Source organism: Psammomys obesus, unplaced genomic scaffold (assembly GCF_907164565.1).
Source record: "Psammomys obesus unplaced genomic scaffold, mPsaObe1.curated_primary_1811, whole genome shotgun sequence".
In the NCBI taxonomy this organism is placed as follows: Eukaryota; Metazoa; Chordata; class Mammalia; order Rodentia; family Muridae; genus Psammomys; species Psammomys obesus.
In genome coordinates, this window is record NW_026594311.1 from 755,539 (window position 1) to 775,644 (window position 20,106).

Here is a 20,106-nt window from a genome sequence, read left to right on the forward strand (position 1 = left end):
GCTGACGGGAGTTTTAGGACCAAAAGGGACCTTCCATTGAACCTTAAGGTACAGACACTCAGCCTCTTTGTCCCCTTTCCAAGTGGTGAGAAACAGGAAAAAGGACCAACTTACTTGTCCCTAGTCTTTCTAGGGGGTTCTGGTGAAGCAGTTTGGAAGTGAGGTCTTGAGCATCTGGAGGCAGTGCATCATCACCCTCAGGCCATACAATCTCATCTGAAGTATCATGGGTGAGAGAAAGGAAAAATTGTGGGTAGTATGGGGAGATGCAGAAAAAGGATAGTATAAGGAAGGAGAAAAGCCGAAGCTGGCTTTAGAGCTCCTCAAAGCCTTATCTAGGACCCCAGTTACTAAAGTCCTACAGGTTCCCCGTCTCCTAAGGGAATCTCACAGTCCCTACATAGCTTGCACTGTGACCCAGCGTGGGCATTTCCAACAGTAACTTCCCACTCCTGAAGCTCCAGCTCACCGGCCATTCTGCTCTACAGGCACAGAACTCACCCTCAGAGATATAAGCACAGCACAGAACACAATGACACAAGAGTGACATGAGCACAGAGAAAGCCCCAGGAGGACAAAAAGGATGTGTGCTCATGCATGCACAAACACACACATACACCCAAAGAATCAAAGTCTACCAGGCACACACACTCATTCAGAAAAAAAGAGCTCATGAGCCTCCCAACTGTATGCATACAACCTGACTCCACACTGATCCGGGTGACAGTACCTACCACTGATCACTTGCCCAAAGAGCTCCTCCGGAGTGTCTCCAAAGAAAGGGACGCAACCCACCAGGAACTCATACAGGATTATGCCCATGGCCCACCAGTCCACCGGCTTCCCATATCCCTGACGCAGGATCACCTCAGGTGCTATGTATTCCGGGGTCCCGCATACCTGAGTACAGAGAAGCCAGGCTGGCTCAGTATCCTAAAGACAGCTTGCTGACATGACAGTAGGGATGTTCTACTGCTGGGCAGAGAAGTCTCTGAATGAAGAGGCAGTTTACCTTAACTATTAAACAGGACCAACAGCAGTCCCAGGGAACCAGAGTTAAAGCTCTCTGTCAGGAGGGCTTCTGTACTTCCTAATTAACCGAAATATCTAATTCTAGCCCAAACCCATCATTCTCTAAACTCTTACTCTCTTCTGGATCTGCTCTTAGAATGGGCTCCTGCCCCAAACAGAACTCAGTGCTCACTATGGCCACCACATCCTGAAACATCAATCAGAGAGCATCCAGGGACTGCTCTCCAGAAAATGGCATCCAATGTAAATGTGGAGCTACGTTCCAAGAAGAACAGGCCCCACGAGAGCTGTCCCTCCGACTGATCTCACATGCTGCGGCATCAGCAGTGAAACAGCTATTTCATCTAAGCCTCATGAAAAATTTTATCCCCCTTTCTCAGGGCTTATCCTGTTTTCAAAATGTGCTACCCATTTCAATGCTTCCCAGGCACTAAGGGCAAAAACCTGGAGTTAATACTCAGGTCACAGATAAAGCAAGTAATTCCAAGCCCTTATTTCAATCCCCGAGGTTTTCCCCACGCTTCCTTACCTGCTTGTCTAGGAATTCCCGGGCATCCTTTTCAATGTGGCCCTCATACAAGTTGGTTGTCAAACTCATGAGGCCAATTTTAGAAAGTCCAAAGTCAGTGAGTTTGATATGCCCCATGGATGTAATCAGAAGGCTGTGAGATCACAGAAATAAAATCACAGTGTGATTTCGCAGTTGTCCCTCAGTACTTATTTAGCATTAGCCTCTGCATGGTGCCAAGGAACACAAATGGGGAGCTAGGCAGCTATGACGGAGCAGCTCTGGCCTTGTGAGTGCCATTCTAGTCCCTCCTTGCAATCGCTTTCTTGTTCCACCTACATTTTATACCTGAGCCGATATTGATAGAAGAGACTTCATCCAGGCTTGGGATCAGTCAGTCATCTAAAGCAGCTGCTATAGTCACTAACAATCCCTCCCCTAAGCTGAGGGCCTTACTATATCCATCTCAGGGAAAGGGAAAACTGACAAAATCTTTTTCCATGCCCTTGGATGTCTTGGGAGGGAGAAATTAGAAATCAGAGACTTCTTTACATATTCTGCCTCTATCTGATGCTTAGGGCTTCACCTTGCCACCCTTCTATTCTAGTGATTCCCAAATTACTCTCTCTGGTCCTGACTTTTTTTTTTTTAAGATTTATTTACTTATTATATATACAATGCTCCGTCTGCATGTATACCTGATAACCAGAAAAGGACACCAGATCTCACTATAAATGGTTGTGAGTCACCACATGGTTGCTGAGAATTGAACTCAGGACCTCTGCAAGGGCAGCCAGTGCTCTTAACCTCCAAGGCGTATCTCCAGCCCCTGGTTCTGACTTCTTTAATGGGCTCCAAGTCTGTCCAGCTGCCCAGACTACAAACTCAAAACTATCCCAAAGTCAGGTTTTCTGCCAGGCTCATTATCTGAACAAGAGACATACTCTGTGACCAACTGAGTTCTGTGATGGTCTCCAAACTATTCTGAACTGGTAGAGTACCTCCCCAGCATGGTTTTATCATAATCTTGGTTTTGATAAACAGTACCAAAGAAGGAAAAGGGAGGGGTGGGGAGAGTTATTTCTAGAATACTCAGCACAGCAAATGTGCTGTTTTCATTTCAGAAGGAAGGAATTTGAGAATCAAAACTTTAGTTAAAAGATTCAGAGTTGGGGCTGGACAGATGGCTCAGTGGTTAAGGGTACCAGCTGCTCTTCCAGAGGACCTGGGTTCAATCCCAAGCACCCACATGGTAGAGCACAGCTGTCTGTAACAGTTCTAGGGATCCCACACTAATGCAAATAAAATAAAAATTATATAAAAAGACTCAAGAGACATTAAGCACATCTGAACACAGGTCTGCACAGTATCAAAGCTATTTTCTATAGTCATTATTACATGTGATTTTTCTTCTGCTTGGTTTCTTCTGTTTTCTAGTAACCATTCTAAGATGATCCAAATATTTTTTATCTGTCCCAACTATTAAGAGACTTAAAGAGGAAGTCTTGAACAACAGAACTAGACAGTGGGCATACTTGTCAGGCTTGAGGTCACGGTGCACGATGCCGTAGTTGTGTAAGTATTCCAAAGCCAGCACCGTTTCTGCAAAGTACAGACGCACCATGTCCACAGGCAGGGCCCCGATGTTCTTGAGCAGAGTGGCACAGTCTCCCCCTGTGAAAAGCCCAGGTTACTGTAAGGAAAGGCTATCCTGACCCCGGACCCTGCTCCAGCCAGCTCTCAGGCTTTTTGCAGTACCTAAGGAAATGACCCACAGAACAGCCTCATGGTGGGCCTGTGTCCCCAGCCTTTCTGCTACCAGCATGGGTGAGAAATAGGTAATATGAGCAGGAAACTGATTTGCCAGTGGCTTTCAAGAGTATCATTTAGATGACAGAGGAAGGAATCCAAGCCTTCATATGTTCCTCATGGCTTGCAGGGATAAGACTAAGGTTTTTAGGATGGATGCCGTATTCAATTAATGCATCTGCTAAAACACTCATGTTTGTTCACTTACTTCCTTTTTATCCAGCTCATACCCACAGAAGTAAAAGCGTGGCTTTGTTCAGGTTCAACTTGAAGCCTTAGGGACAATATGTTTGGAGCTGTACACAGAGTGAGGGGTCACAGGCAGGGTGACTGCAAGGCTGCTGCCCCTCTCTAGAGCTCTGCCCATACTTTTCTTCTAGTCTATCACTGGAGTATCTGACTGGGTTTACGGGTGGCCCCTTTACAAGTCATCACACAGATGCAATCTTCTCAGAGCCCCTCGTTGGGCTTTGTGCTGCTACCTAAAGCCTCTGTCCCTGTCTAAGTATGTAGATTTGGGGAAGACTCTATAGCTGCCAGGCTGCCACATCAGCCCAGAGTGCCAGTGTGCACCATTCTCACTGGGGCGCTATGAGCTTACTGTGACCAATGGTCTCAGAGTTCCTAAGCAGAAATGGATGACAAAGGTCTTGAAAGCCAGAGCCTGAAACTTCACTACCATACAAAGAAGCCGGTCCCTAGTTAGGCCTAGGTTATCAGACTGTACTCTGATAGGCCACTTTTCCCCCAGTACCTTCAACATACTCCATCACCATGCATAAGTGACGCTTGGTCTCAAAGGAGCAGAACATGCTGACCACAAAGGGGTTTTCTGCGAAAGTCAGTATGTCACGCTCCACAAATGCTTGCTGGATCTGGTTCCGTAGGATCAGGTTCTGCTTATTAATCTTCTTCATAGCAAAGCGCTGCCGAGTGGACTTGTGCCGCACCAGAAAGACAGCCCTGGAAAAGAGCCAGCCCAGCCCAGCCCCCATGGGCTCTCAGCACCTCAATTGTACATTCTTTAACCCCAAAGTGCCTCTTCATCCCACAGGGGTGCACAGAACAAAAAAGCTCTTGGGGATGTGTCTACTACTGAGAAGAATCTGGGATTCTGGCCCAATTAACTCTTTAATCTCCTGGCAGACAAGGTCCTGAGGACCCAGTTCAATATTTTCAAAACTAAGAGTGCTACCAAGACAGGTGGGACTCTTGCCTTGGCAAAGAATAAATTTTTAGAAGCCAGGAGAAACTGAACTCTTGACACTCCAGGAGAATTCAAGGAGGGGAAGGTACACCCTGGGCTATCTTTTCCCCAGGGTGTTAGGAATCACACTTTCAGAAGGAGGAGAACAAGGGCTCTAGTACTGGCCACAAAGTGACCCGTGCCTTTACCCATAGGCGCCATTGCTGATGAGCTTAATGGTTTCAAAGTCCTCTTCAGAGGGGGTCTTTTTAGATGGCTGAGATGCCCCACGACCCTGGGAGATAAAGGAAAAGGAAGGGAGTAAGTATTCTTTCAGAATATGTATGTTTGGGGAAGCTGTGTAGTCTTAGTCCCTCATGAAGCTGCTGCCCATTCTTTCCCAGGAACCAAACTTCTCACTGTTGGCAGCACCAACTTCCCATCCTCCACCCCATCGATTCAGTACTCCTTCTTCTCTCTCTCTTTTTTTTTAAAGTCATTTCATGTTATTTTATGTGAATGAGTATTTGCCCACATGTACGTAATGTGTGACTGGTACCCATGGAGGTCAGAGGAGGGCACTGGATCTCTTGGAACTAGAGCTACAGGTAGAGTGAGTCATCAACATGGGGGCTGGGAATTGAACCCAGATCCTCTGGAAGAGCAGCAGTGCCCTTAACAATCAAACCATCTCTCTAGTCCCAAGATGAGTTTTGAAAGTAAACTTATGGGGCTTCAGAGCTCAGTCTCAAGACTGAGGCAGGAGCTCAGGACCTTTACCTCAACTGAATCATCTGTCTCCGGAGTATCAGGACTGTCATAGCTGCTCAACTGGACCATTTCTAGAAACAGCAAGGACACCAGAGAAAATTGCATAGCAGTGGTAGGCATTTTGGTAATATACTCATATCACACATGTGGGATAAGTATTAATACTTCCTATATCAGCCTGAAATGTAAACCTAACCCTGTGGCTCCATCCTTAGTAAAGCACAGATCTCAGACAGGGAAAAAAAAGCCACGTTCTGTTACTAGGTCTAGAAGTTCAGTGCCATTTACAAGGCCTGACACAGTCTGGAAGAGCTTCTCTCAAACTCGGGACATTTCCTGGACAACAGGGCTGATGGGGGCTTCTAGTACCTCTCCTTTAGGCCAAGACTACTTACTGGGGGATGGAAGAGGCAGACAGGAGCTGAACTACAGAGCTAGACCTGGAAATCCAGGGCTCGTGCATGGGCTTATCATGAAGTTAAACTCTAAAGCAGAATTGGACAAGCGCCAAACAAAGGCTCGTTAGGTGGCTAATAGAGAGGGAAGTATGTAGAAGGGTGATCATTTTAAAACAATGTGATTATGGTCCTTCCTTATTGCCCTGGTTTGATCTGAGGCTCTGAATCGACCCTAGCTTGGGCCAAAGCAAGCCTAGCTGGGGCACAGCAGGTAAATGTAAACAGTGATCCCAAAGGAAAGGCTGTGTAACAGTGGAGAGCACAGAGTGCCTCCTGCAGTCCTGAGACATGGTATATCCATGCCTCTTCTTTATAGCCACTAAGCAGCATGCTCACCCTCTAGGGGATCCCGTGTCAGGCCCAGCTGGCTAACGATGTAGCGAGGAATATCACACTTAATTCCATGCCCCTCTTTGGCATGACCCTCAGCTGCTTCTAACAAGTGGTAAAATTCTTCAGGATCAAACTCCTGTGCCAGAGAAAAGAGGCGGTCAGTAGATAGAGACACAAGTGGATGCTGCTGTCTTCCTTACATTCAACACTTACCAAGGGAAAGAAATTGATCTTCTTTGTGATGGTAGTCCCTGGTCCTTAAACATCCAGAAACATGCTTTACAGATCATGGAACAAAGCTGGCTTATAGATCACCTTCAGATGACTTCCTAAGCATAGTACAGTCTTCCTAGTAATAAGCACAAGACTGTGCTTCAAGACAGGTTATTCACCTGTTTCCAAGTCAGCTTCTTTTAGCCAGGTGGCACTGTGAGGTAACGTTCAAGTGACCAGCCCGGAGCACTGCTGATACATACTCAACCACAGCTCAGAAGAACTCTGGGCACAGCCGCAACAGTGTACACACGCCTTCAGACATTGCTCAACACTTCTTATGTGCAAGCTCTAGAGTGCTAACGTTGCTAAAACATGGTTTGCATGTAACAAGGAACTCACTTCTGGGTACCTACGTCACACTCTGGGCTACACTATCAATTCTTTGTGACTTCAGAGAGGAAATGAAGGTGTACATGGATATGCTGACCTGTCACTGACTTGTTCATGGTCACAGAGGTAGGAAGAAGTAGAAATCCAGTATGCAAACCCTCCTGGCTGCAAGCCTGCACTTTACCACAGAACACATGTTTTTTTGGAGGGTGGAACAGGGTCTTTCTACATAGCCCTGGCTGTCCTAGAACTTACTATGTGGACCAGGCTCATCCTGAACTCACAGATACCCTCCTGCCCCTGCCTCCTGAGTATGGGGATTAAAGGTGTGCACTGCTATGCCTGGATCAGACTTCACACTCTTTACAAAGAGGGACTGGATCTGTAGCCTTTGCTTTATACTTGTCTTCATTCTCTCTGCTCTATTTGGGGACTACATTATTACAACCAAGATAAAAATCTAAGACCTATAGTCCCTTCTCCTTCTACTTCCTGCTCTTTCTCAGTCTCCACCTGATCAGAACATCTACCTCATAAACAATTCTCTAACCTACTTCTTTATTCCTACTATGGCCTGGCTCTGCCTGTCCTCCTCACAATTGCTTTAAGGTCCCTGTGCTGATTTCCTTGGTTCATCTCACTCTCTCAGTTGATTCAGCACCCATGTTGAAGCCAAAGTAGTTTGCCCCCCCCCTTCTACTGCCTTCCTTCTTTCTCCTTTCCTCTCTCCCCTTTCCCTCCTTCCTTTCTGCAGTGCTGGGAATTAAATACTTTTAGGGCCTTGCACATGCTAGGCAAGCATAAATTTGATGGTGCATTTACTAAGAAATAAATGTATTGGTGAATAAATCTAAAAACCAAAATTATAATGGAGTGAAAGAAGCCAGAGCATACTGCATTAGTACAAAGGCTAAGGCAGCAACAGCTAAAGCAAGGGAAGAGGTGTCTGGGAAAATGATAAAGAAGAAGAAGAGGAGGGGGAGGAAAAGGAGGACAAGGAGGAGAAGAGAAGGAGGACTACGAGGAGGACACGGAGGAGAAAGGAAGGAGAGGAGGAGGAGGAAGAGAAGAGGAAGAAGAAGAAGAAGAAGAAGAAGAAGAAGAAGAAGAAGAAGAAGACGACTATCATAAAGAAACATAGTAACCTTTTTGAAGAGAAATATTATCTTAACCATGGCAGTGAGTATATAGTTATATTTTAGTATTTGCTAAAACACAATGGACTGCATACGTCAAAGGTATGTATTTTATGTAAATTAATAAAAAAGGTTTATCTAGAAGCTAGATGAGGATACATGCTTATAATCTTAGTACTTGGGGGGTAGAGATAGGATCAAGAGTTCAAAGCCAATCTCAGCTACATAGTGAATATGAGGCCAGTTGGGGTTACCTGAGATCTTGTCTCAAATAACAAAGTATATCTGACTGTGTCACATTCTAGCCTAACTTTTTAGGCAGCTCCAAATGGCCTCACATTCTCCATGATCTTGGAGCGTTTACCACCCAGCTTCGCTCTCACTTTTTTAAACACACTACTGTGTTTATGGCCCTCACTGGCCAATTTGCACTCAACTTCCAAGCCATAGAATAAACTGCAGGAACCTTTCACTCATGTTCATTCCAAGAGTAAAATCACTTCCTTCACCAGGCTCCCATCGCACCCTGGGCTGACCAGGTGTGTCATTCACACATCTACATGCTCTACACTTGCTTAGGGCACAGGGCGCTTTTCAGATTAGGACCTGAGTGTCCAACGTAAGGTAGGTATTTAGTAATGTGTAACTGAAAGACTAATGAAGAACTCATGGAAACTAAACTGGCCTAGGCTCCTTTTCTCCTCTTTGCCCCCTTAAGGGTCCCATGACTGGGGGACCGATTTAACAAGGGGTAGGCAGACTAATATTTATTACCACCAGTCCCCCCAAGTGCTTGTAAATCATATTTAAATAAACAATTTACCAAGAGAAACGTTAATGGTACTGCCAGTTTTGGCAAGATACTTCCTCTACATCCCTAATCGCACCAACACATCCAACCTTCCATACTGACTCACCAGGCATTCCAGGAGACGAGCTGGGCGGGCAATGACAATCATCAACTTTTTTACCAGCTGTATCACAAAGGCTACGTCCGAGCTTTCTGAGCGCTCATGAGCCTACACAGAAAAGAAAGGTTGCTTAAACAATTAGCCTAATGTGGTTGGGTTAAACAGGACCAGACTGCGTAGAGTGGACTACAGGAAAAAGTATGAACTTATATGTTGCATAGTCAACAGCATATGCCCCCAGGGCAAGCTCTCCCATGCCCATTCCAGGTTCAGAGTCTCTCAGTGAACCTGTCATTCACTGATTGGCTATACTGGCTAGCCCGTGAGCAACACGGGTCCCCTCCCTCCTCTAAGGGGTTATGGAAACAGGTTGTCACATCTGGCTTATGACATGGGAAGCAGGGATCCAAACTCATCAGGTCCTCTTGCTAATGTGGCAGCCACTTTATTGACTGACCCATCTCCCCAGCCCCGTGGCACCCTCTCTTCTTTTAAAGATAAAGTCTTGCCATGTAGCCTAGCCGAGACAGGCCTCAGTCTCCCAGGTTCTGGTGTTATAGGTGTGTGCCACATATCCGGCCATGTTTTGTTTCTTGGTTAGAGATGTGCACTCCCTAGCGCTAATGGGTACCAGAGGCTCAGACACACTAGGCGAGTTCATTTCTAGCTACTCATTGTGTGTGTGTGGACACGCTTGTGCCGTGGTGTGCACGTGGAGGGGGCTCCTTCCACTGTGTAGGTCCAGGGGATCAAACTCAGGTTGTCAGGCTTGATGGCAGCACCAGAACTGAACTTCATTTCTAAACTCAAACAGCTGCTTTTCATAGGGATTTGGCATTCTCAAGTTGCTCTTGTACAACATTTATATTTAAGTATTCATTTTAAAACCAGAGAAAGAACTTTTTACAGATAGAATTAATATTTTAACATCTTTAAAGATAACTTTCTCACTGTTACTACTGCCTACTGAGTTTTATCTTCAAGGGTATAAAGACCGATCTGTTAGTCTTCTAGTATTTAAAAGTGATAACCAATCATTAGGTTAAATCATCTGTCTCTGCACAAACTCTTTCCTGAAATTCCCTGTACTTTCTAGACCCACACCAAAGCCCTGTTTGATCATTAGCCTTAAACCCTTATCTCCATCAATACTACCCTGAGAGGAGTCTAGAGGAGACAGGGTTCTTGACTACTAAAGTGACATGAAGCACCTTGGAGAATCTCTTTGAGATTCTCAAATGTGTTCACAGTATCTGCTGGGTGAGAAGCATCAGTTCACCTGCCCTGAGCCGACAGACAGCAAAGGGAATGAGAACTTGAGGAAGGCAGTGCTTAAGAATTTAGTGTAGGCTTTGTTTTTTGCCATCTCTACATTATTTTTTCAGTTGTTTCCCAGAGACTTCAGAATTTTTTTCCATTTTACAAGCTTATGTGTATGTGGACATGAATGTAGGTTCCTGCAGAGTCCAGAAGGGGGTGTCACGTAAGGTGGGCTGAAGTCACAGGCAGTTGTGGTTGCTGGGAACTAAACTAGTCCTCTGCACTCTCTTAACCACCACACCATCTCTCCAGCCTTCTCAGAGATGTGAAGTTTAGTTATTTGTTTTTATGTGTATGAGTGCCTTGCCTGTATGTATGTATGTATGTATGTATGTATGTATGTATGTATGTATGTATGTATGTTCTGTGTGTACCTGGGGCCCAGGGAAGTCAAAAGAGGTTGTTGAATCCCTTGGAGTGGTACTTATAAACTGTTGTGAACCACCATGTGGGTGCTGGGAGTTGAACTTGCGTCCTCTGTAAAAGCAGCCAATGCTCTTAACTGCTGAGCTATCATTTCAGTTCCTCCCAGACACTTTTTATACTGGAGACGATCTCATCTTTAGAGTGTATCACTGTGTCAATGAAACACCTGGTAATGAACACATAAGATAAGCCCTACCCCTTGTTTCACCTGGGTTGAGGATAGTTAGAAAGCTGTGCTTAAGTAAGTGATTTTCAGTAGAAACAGTCCATATATCCACTACTGCATATTGTATAAATCTATCTATCTATCTATCTATCTATCTATCTATCTATCTATCTATCTATCTATCTATCTATCTATCTGAGACAGGGTCTCAGGCTGGCCTGGCACTCAGTATGTAGACCAGACTGGCTTAGAATTCACTGGGATCTGCCTCAGCCTCCCAAGAGCTATGATTCAAGGCATGAGCCATCACGTTAAATCAACCTCTGCTATAGTATCTGCTTTCAGTGAAAAGTCAAATACCTAAGGATAATACCAATGCTAGGATTATTACTACCGATGTTGGAAATATAGCGTTGCTTCTAGAAAACTACTCATAGAACTGAGCTTCTCTGAAACCCAGCAGGCTTCTCTTAGTGAATATCAGCTCATCAGCACTAAATCTAGCAAGGAGAGCTGGCGGTGGCCAGCAGCTGGGAAGAGTGGGATCACGGTTAACTTCTGAGATTGCCTTGTGGAAGTTTCATCAGTCCTTCATCAAGACACTTACATCTTGCAGAAGCTTTTCCAAATTCTCTTGAAGTTCGTAGAAATAGTGTGATGTAATGAGGCCACTCCGAGATTTATCCAGGCAGTCTCGAGCCATCTCAATCACCTGATGATGAATAAAGCTGAGGGCGCCATCTGCCAAGGGCAACACGTTATCTGGAGTGTTACAGGAAATGAATTCGGCTAGTCGCTCTTCCATTTGTGCAGTGGCCTGAGAATAAAAGAAACAGTTAATAATTCTTTTTCAGTCCCAGCTTAGCTGCAGCAAATTCGGATGGATGAGCTCTCTGTGTCTGACTTCCTCGTGTTACACTGGGAAACCTAATGACTGAAGACAAAAAGAGATCTCTTTAGTTAGGCCAGACAGCCCCAAGACCAGATTCAAAGCCCTCTATCACCTTTTTGCCACATCCTATAGTGCAAGCTTTTTGGTTCTGCAGACATATAAGGGTTGCTAGTCTCTTACTGGCCATATCACATGCCATTGTCTTGTTGCACCATTCTCTGGGGGTGGCCTTCCTTACAAGTTCCTATTGCTCCTCATCTCACCCAAGCATCAGGAATCCTCAGGCAAGCCCTGAGAATTCCTGAGAAACAAAGGTTCTCCTTCCTCTGTGTGTCTTACTTGATAAGCTGACTGGACAAGTCAATACAAAGATGATACTGGTTTCGGAATCTTTCTATGGATAAGAAATTCTGGAAAGTCAGACAGTTTCATCATCACAGGATCCTCATATTTAATGTAAGTTCATGCTGAATACAGCAGGTGCTCAAATATGTACCAAAGGTATAAATCTACCTGGTCTTGGAAGCTAGGTCGGGATGGAGGGTTTTTTGGATTACAACATGACCCTGGCCTAGATCTCCCGGAGAGCAGAATAGAGATCAGGCTCAGAGCTCTCTTGGGCCTCTAACTGCAGCCACGTGAAAATGACACACATACATTAGTGAACAAGTTAAGAACTGCTTCTCTTAGACTTCGACTCCTTTGTCACCAGGTGATGATTTCTGATTCCCAATATGTTGACACAAAAGTATGTTTATGTGTGGTATATGTACAGAGGGATTTTTAAAAAAAAAAATGAGAGCAGCAGGGAGGGAAGGAAGGGAAGAAGTCTTAACAAATTTTCTCTAAAGCCTATCTCAGATCAAGGACAAAGAAATACCCATAAATCCCAACACACAGTGCTAGGTGTTAAAACATAGCTTTCTACAGGCAAGATACATTTCTCAATACTGTACACTCTGGAACCTCATTATACAGTACAACAACATGACTTCTTAGTAATTTCCCTGCCTTTTCTTTGCTCTTATTCTTGTATCTATTTCAAGGCTATAAAGTGGAGGAGGCCAGGGAAAAAAGATTAAACAGAGTTAATAGTTACTGAATACTTCCTATGTATCCTGTTAGAAAACCAGTGTTCACTGATCCTCATATGAGACAGACTCTAATAGGATTCTATTATTAGGAGTTGTTGATGAAGCTCAAAGAAGTTAAATAATCTGTCTAGAATATTACAACTAATAAATGGGGCAGAGATGTATGTAAGGTCCTTGTTACAAGGCTCCACTATGGTATGTCATGAATGAAAAGCACAAAGCATTTTTGTCATCTTCCTCAGCTTTCGTGTGTATGCAAGAGACTATACAGTTTCAGGAAGGGCCTCTGAGAACAGCAGTTACATACCCCATCTAGACACAGACAGACAATTCAGAAAGGCCTGGACAGACAGGGGATGAAGGAGGCCTCATACCTCAGCCTTTCCTCTCTCAGAAAGGGCTTCTGATGGCTATCTTGACTACATCTAGAATTAATTAAAACTCTGAAATAGATGGGCACACCTGTGAGAAATTTTTGATTAATTAAATCATTTGAAGTGGGAAGATCTACTTCAAAACTGAATCTGAGTTTATCTCTGAAGATCTTTATTCCAGATCTTCTGAAGTAGGAAGACCCACTTCTAATCTGGGCCTCTAAATCTAGTCTTCTGCTGGAAAATTCAGTTAAAGACATCACTTTTTGCCTAATTTTCTTGCCATTGGTAGCAAGTCCATTCCTTCACTGTAAGCCTATCTCTTTGGGATTCTGGCGTATATGGAAGACGAGCTAGGACAACCAACTTCATGGACCGCACAAGTACTCATCATATGCAGCCATTGTTGGATTAGCTGCCTGTAAGTCATTCTCATAAATCCCCTTTCCATACAGTGAGGTTCATTCTGTACATTCTGTTACTCTATAGAACTCTGATTTGCTTTCTGCAGGAATAGTCTATCTTCAGAAGGCCAAGTATGAGTGCACAACAGATGCCTCTTGGTAAGAAATGCAAACTCACACTTGTGGTGACAGGCTTCTACCTAATCTCAGCATTCACAAGGCTGGGACAGGATTGAGTTTGATGCTGTACCTAGGTTATGTATCAAGTTCCATAACAATTACCCCTACAAAGTAAGACTGACTTAAAAGTCAAAATGGGCAAACAAAACCCTCCACAACAAAAAACCACAAATACGCGAATTTTAAAAAAACAAAGGAGGCAAACGGAAGGATGGGGGAAACAGGTTAAGTGCTGTCCTGGTTCCTTTGTCCAAAGGAACCATTTCCCAGCTCTCTTAGGATAGCACCAATCTTTCTTCCCAGTTTGAAACTGCAATCATCAACGTTAGCAAGCAATTCTAGGGCTCCTGCTTCTTTCCCGATTTCTCTTAACTTCTTCTACCAGCTTAGCACCCCTCTGGCTGTGCATATTCTGGGGTGCTACTTAAGAAATCTGTATTAAAAGAAGGTATGACCAGAGGGTAAATCCTGTCAAGGGAAGAGAGGGAGGCTGGAAACAACCTGGAGTCACAAATGCAATGTGCACAGTAAAAATCCAGGCCTCGTTTCTTTCTTTTTCTTTAACATATGATGTGATATTCTCCTCCACTTACCTCTTGCTCTGGAGTGGAGAAACAAGTTTTGCAAGTAAAGACCTGTGCTTCCCTCTCCCTGCCCATCTGAATGCTTTTAAAGGAGGTATTCTTTTTGGTTACTTTGTGCTCTGGAGTCTTCCTACTCAGCAGGCTACAAGTACTCATCCTTGGATACTATTTTCTCCTTTAAAATAAATCCTTACCTTTGGGAATCTTTCTTTGTACACATGATTCATCATTATTATTTCACTGTCAAAGGAAACTGGGGACCGTCCAGGACTGAATAAAAGAGAAACAACCATGTTATTTTAATGCCATGGAAAAATGTCAAAGAGAAATATGGCCATCCTTTGAGCGCCTGAGCCCCAACTGTCTTCAGTATCTCACATATTCCTACATTTATGAAATCTAAGATTCAGGCTTTCTTTTTTTCTTAGAGCTTCAAGCACATTTGTTGATAGTTTTAAAATGGTGCAATGTGGAAACAGGCTATCCTCTTGCAAGAAGGGTAACTTTCACACAGCTCTCTGCCATGGGTGAGAAGGGGGGAATTTTACTCGGCAGTCAATCCACCACTGGCTTCCCTAGGATAACCTTTTCCAGAAAATGACTTCCTGTTCTTATAGCTTTGGTTAGTGTGATATGGTATATCCCATATGTCCTAGAAAGCAAATCAAATAAGCAACCACAGAAAGACTGTATATATCTATTTTCATTTCTAAAACGAGCTACAGCAAATGGGCTACCTTGATTGTCACCTAAAGGATACAAAAGCTGTAATGAGTTTTAAGTCTAGATCTTTTACTGAAGGTAAACAGTAATTTTTCAGCCTTTTAATTATTTTCCATAGTAATCCGTACCTTTCCATTTAGCACATCACGATCACATTTCCTTAACAATTCAATTCTTGAGTCAAACAGTTAAATACTAAGTTTAGTGCCCAGATTCATGATTTCAGCTGTCAGCTGGGTTAGGTTTAGAACTATCCTCTGGCCTTGCTTTGTTTAGGGACTTCCCTGAATGTCAGTATGACCCTCACAACCTCAACTGGCTTAAAAGGTACCCATAGTGGGGGCTGGAGAGATGGCTCAGAGGTTAAGAGCACTGGCTGCTCTTCCAGAGGTCATGAGTTTAACTCCCAGCAACCACATGGTGGCTCACAACCATCTATAATGAGATCCAGTGCCCTCTTCTGGCATGCAGGCACACAACACTGTATACAAAAGAAATTTAAAAAAAATAAAAAGTAAAAAAGGGTACCCATAGTTCAAGAGAATTATGAGACCACCACAATTTAGGTGTTCCCTTTATGAAATCAAGAAAATCCCTGGGGTCCACACTTCCACTGCATTCTTGATCTGTTGTATCAAACCCCCCAGTTACATTTTTATCAATTTGAGATTCTGAATTGTGTCTCTGAGCACTGGCCAATGACTCCCTGCCACTCCCACAGTGCCAAAATTACCTGATGGGATTCTTCCTAGGAGGTACAGCTCCTCTGGAATTCCAATCTATACTTTAGCTAATTCATCATTTTCCAGAAACTCAAAGAAAGCAGAACTTAGTCATTAAAGGTATGTTCATTTTCACAACTGATAGTATCATGAACCTCCTTTACTGAATGTAGTCTGGAGGGAAAAAATAGCCAACTACCCGAAGTCAAAACCGTTGAATGTTATTGTACTTGACTCACTCAAGCTTTGGTTGTGTCTGACCAGGAGTCAGCAAATTATGTTCTATAGATCTTTTTTGTACATAAACACTCTAAGGAAGCTAGCCAAGGAAGTAAACTGTTCCGCAACAGCACAGTGACACAGCTGTGATAGAAATGAGTTGACTGCAAAACTTAAAGCATTTACCATCTCAGCTCTTTACAGGACTTAGGTGCTGAGCCCTGCACATAAGCTGGGCCCACAGGCACTAGGGCAGTAGGTTAGAATACTCCTTACCTGAGGCTGCGGGAACGGGGACGCATGGCTGGGGACTGCCGTCCCTCCTCATCAGGTACATTCTCTGTGCTAAAATGCTTTGTCAGGAAGTGTAGTTCATCAGCTGTAGGCTGGAAAGGCAACTGATGAAGCTTTTCTTGTGAGGAACATGATGACTAGAAAACATAAATAAACCCCCCAGCATTAAAGACACATGAAGGGATCTGGTTAAGAGTGCTTCCAACACTATCATAAAGTCAAGAGTTCAGATCTCAGCAACCAATCGACAAGTTGAGTAGGTAAAAAGCAAATTCTTCAACATAAATTCTTTGCCTTCATTCAATAAAGCTTCTAGCTAGTTGAAATAGCAATCAATCAAACATGCTTCCTAGCTCTGTAAATATTCCAGGTATGTTCAGGTGCAAAGGCATCGATTTCTCTTCCCTTTTATAGCCCTGAGAGCACTATGCTGGGGATAGCTCACCAATGTTTTCTTTTAGTTGTTTGTTATCCAGAGGAGAAACCGTTTTGCTGAGGTTAGGAAGATGGTAGTGGGATGTCAGGGATACTACAAGGCAAGAAAATCCAGCAGGAAGAAAAACTGCTTTTAGAGCTAGACTTAAACATTACATCTATTATGAAAAGCAATCTCAAGTTTTCAACAGGGCTTAAAATTTAAGAATTTCTGAGATGGAGCCACTATTCACAGCAGACAATCTGAGGTCGAGAAAGCTGGTGCTCCGGTGGGAATCCCACAGATGAAGGAAGCCACTCTGTGGCAAACCACAACATTTCAGGACTCCAGTGCTCTTCCTTTACCTGCCCAGAGATAGGGAAGTTAGACACCACTGGCCCAACTTTCACATATCAATCAATGAAGGGCTTGAGGTTCAACTACCTAAATCTATTTAGTACTAGCGCTTCAATATCAATGGAGGGAACCACTGTTGTAGGATCATCAACTGAGAAATGAGCTGTCTGTGCCAATAGGACAAGCTTCTCTTATGGAATGTTATATGCTATACATATAATGTTATAAAGTTCTTATATAGGCACCACAGATATTCATGAGCTCACAGAAGAGCGTGTTGGATCCCCTGGAAAGTGGAATTACAATGAGTTGTGAACTGCCATGTGAGCTCTGAAAATTGAACCCAGATCCTCTGCAAGCGCAGTTAAGTGCTCTAAAGGCCTGAGCCATCTCTCCAGCCCCTGATGCAAGGAGTCGTGAACAGTTAGGGTGGTTTTCATAGGGTTTTGATTGATTTGTACCTAAGTTGCAAATAGAATACTCATTCTGTTGGTCTCCTTGTGGAGTTCCTGCCCCTCCCAGTTTTTCTAATTTCCTCTTCTTCCATAGGTTTCTTGCACTCTGCCCAAAGTTTGGCTATGAGTCTCAGTATCTCCTTCGATAGCCTGTGGGTAGTCTTTCAGAGGCCCCCTACGGAAGGCTCCCATCCTGTTCCTGTCTATCCTGTTTGCCCTTCTAAGTGAGGTTTCAGCCTCTTCCCTAGGGTCCTCGTTGTTCCCCACTAATGGGAGCAGGGGCTGTCTCTGACATGAACTCAGTGACTGGCTCTCTGATCACCTCCCCCTGGGGGATGCAGCCTTGCCAGGCCACAGAGGAAGATGATCTCACCAGCCCTGATGAGACCTGATAGGCTAGGGTCAGCCAGCAGGGGAGGAGGTCGTCCCCTATCAGAAGGGACATGGGGGAGAGGAGAGAAGATAGGTGGGACTGAGAGGAGATGAGGGAGGGGGCTGCAGCTGGGATATAAAGTGAATAATTGTAATAATAAATAAATAAAAAATAATAAATAAATATTTGAAAAAGAATACTCGCTCAACTACAGCTGATACGAAACTAGTAGGCAATATAAGTTACAGTGTGCAAAGCTGATATTTCAATAGGTGGTTTGGCGGTGTGTGTGACTGCGGCTGAATGCATCTGAGTTGAGCCTAGAGTACATGTTGAGATTGAGTCTACTAAAGTTGACTGATTAGAAATACTTGTGTTACATGTACACACAGAAAGGCACAGAAATGTGATTCCCTTTGAGGGTTCACAAAATACCACTTGTTTGAGTGAAGGATTCTGACTAAGATGGTATTTATTAGGGAAACATTTTAAGCTTAACTGCCAAAGACTTCTGGATTAATAGTGACTGGGCCAACGGAGGAAGTAAAGTATTTTTTCTTGTTTGTGATTCATGACTATAGATAAATCGAGGACAGAAGACAAAGACTGACAAAAGAAGAGGATGAGGTCAGCAAGTTTATGGTTTGCAAATCCTAAAAAATTAATTGGTCCTTTCCTGACAAAGTTTGTCAGCTCTACCATCCCAGCTTTGATGAAAAGTTACTCGAAGAGGAGGATGCATTTCAGGATCAATTGTACATATACATAATGAGCATATCAGAGGAAGCTACTGTATAAAAACTGAAACTCTCACTAAAGAAACGCTTTAGAGACAGGCCCAGCATTTGTTGATATAACAAGCAGTATATAACTATTCTTCCTTTGTAAAAGATTTTAATAATGATGAAGGCTACTAAGCCTTTGGGCCATGGAAAAATGATAAACTCTTTATTGCAATCCTACAAATAAGGTTGAGGGAGACAGGGAACCATGCTTGTGAGCTCCCCCACCTGATCTCACTGGCAGAGAGAGTTCTGTCCTAAGTTCACTACAGGAGGAACTGGGGAGAGAACTGGCTAATCCTTCTGAAGACCTTATAAATAGAATTATGTCTGTGAAAGTTATCAAGGCTCTTCTCCTCAAAAAAATCCTCTCTTATCCTCAAGAAACCTCGCTGAGTTTGGAAGGAAATCTGAGTATCATTTTGTAGGATTGGATGGAGAACAATTATCTGTAAGAAAATACTTGCAGAATGAAGAAGGTATGGTGTCTTAGTTAGGGTTTTATTGCTGTGAAGAGACACCATGACCACAACTCTTACAAAGGAAAACATTTAACTGGGGCTGGCTTACAGATCAGAGGTTTACTCTGCCATCCTCATGGCGGGAGGAGTGGCAGTGTGCAGGCAGACAAGTGCTGGTGGAGCTTAGTGTTCTACATCTTGATCTGCAGGCAGCAGAAGGAAAAGTGGGCCACTAGACCTGGCCTGCGCTTCTGAGACCTCACAGCCTTCCCCCTAGTGATACACGTCCTCCAGCAAGGCCGCACCTCCCAACAGTGGCATTCTCTATGGGCCAAGCACTCAAACAAATGAGTGTGCCGGCGCCATACCTATTCAAACCATCACTTATGGCTACAGCCCTGGCTACTTACCGAGACAGTGGAGCTAGGAGTGTTGGTTCCATAGCCTGAAGAAGGCAAAGAGGCCAAAGACCAGCGCCGTCCATCAGTCCTACATAAAAAAAGGAGTATTGTGAAGTTCCTATAGGGTCACACTCTGAGCTTGAGGGCCTGCTTGCTCATGTATATTAACATTTTTAGGCAGTTAATTCAGTGTCTTACAACACAGCCATGTTGTCTATGTGGCATGAGTTCTCACACCTCTGTACTGTGTGGAGCCCACTCTGTGATTTTCATTTCAGAGCTAGCTACCAAAATACAGAGTCTATGACTTTGAATGCGAGTATCAGTCAGACGTCTCTGTAGGGAAAGATGTTTGCCACCAAATCTGACAACCTAAGTTTGAGCCCAGTACCCGTATCCTAGAAGATCCTAGAAGTTGCCCTCTGACCATCAGCTGACACACAATTTAAAGCTTTTCTAAAAAAAAAATTGTAATTTAGTTTATGTGCATATATGTCTGAGGGCACCTGTGTGACACAGTATGTATGCGGAAATAAGAGGGAAATATGTAGGAATGTTCTTTCTTTTTACCATATAGGGCCCAGGGATCAATCAAACTTAGGGCACCAGGCTTGGCAATAAGCATCTACACCTGCTGAACCATTGTGATAGCCCATATACATTCATACATACATACATACATACATACATACATACATACATACATACATACAT

The 20,106-nt window shown here is 43.8% G+C and overlaps 1 protein-coding gene across 6 annotated transcripts in view; it reads right to left on the reverse strand.

Annotated features, from left to right (window-relative positions):
• Positions 1-20,106, reverse strand: part of Mast2 (microtubule associated serine/threonine kinase 2) — a 161,096-nt gene that overhangs the window by 9,823 nt on the left and 131,167 nt on the right. For all 6 annotated transcript variants that reach the window (XM_055618483.1, XM_055618482.1, XM_055618481.1 and 3 more), the window contains 13 exons: positions 19,402-19,480; positions 16,131-16,285; positions 14,385-14,460; positions 11,270-11,479; positions 8,757-8,858; positions 6,101-6,233; positions 5,316-5,377; positions 4,745-4,830; positions 4,104-4,312; positions 3,076-3,214; positions 1,562-1,694; positions 735-900; positions 115-216 (listed from right to left, as the gene is read on the reverse strand). In XM_055618483.1, coding sequence (XP_055474458.1) covers positions 115-216; positions 735-900; positions 1,562-1,694; positions 3,076-3,214; positions 4,104-4,312; positions 4,745-4,830; positions 5,316-5,377; positions 6,101-6,233; positions 8,757-8,858; positions 11,270-11,479; positions 14,385-14,460; positions 16,131-16,285; positions 19,402-19,480 — 1,652 coding nt within the window. The remainder of the gene's footprint in view (positions 1-114; positions 217-734; positions 901-1,561; positions 1,695-3,075; positions 3,215-4,103; positions 4,313-4,744; positions 4,831-5,315; positions 5,378-6,100; positions 6,234-8,756; positions 8,859-11,269; positions 11,480-14,384; positions 14,461-16,130; positions 16,286-19,401; positions 19,481-20,106) is intronic.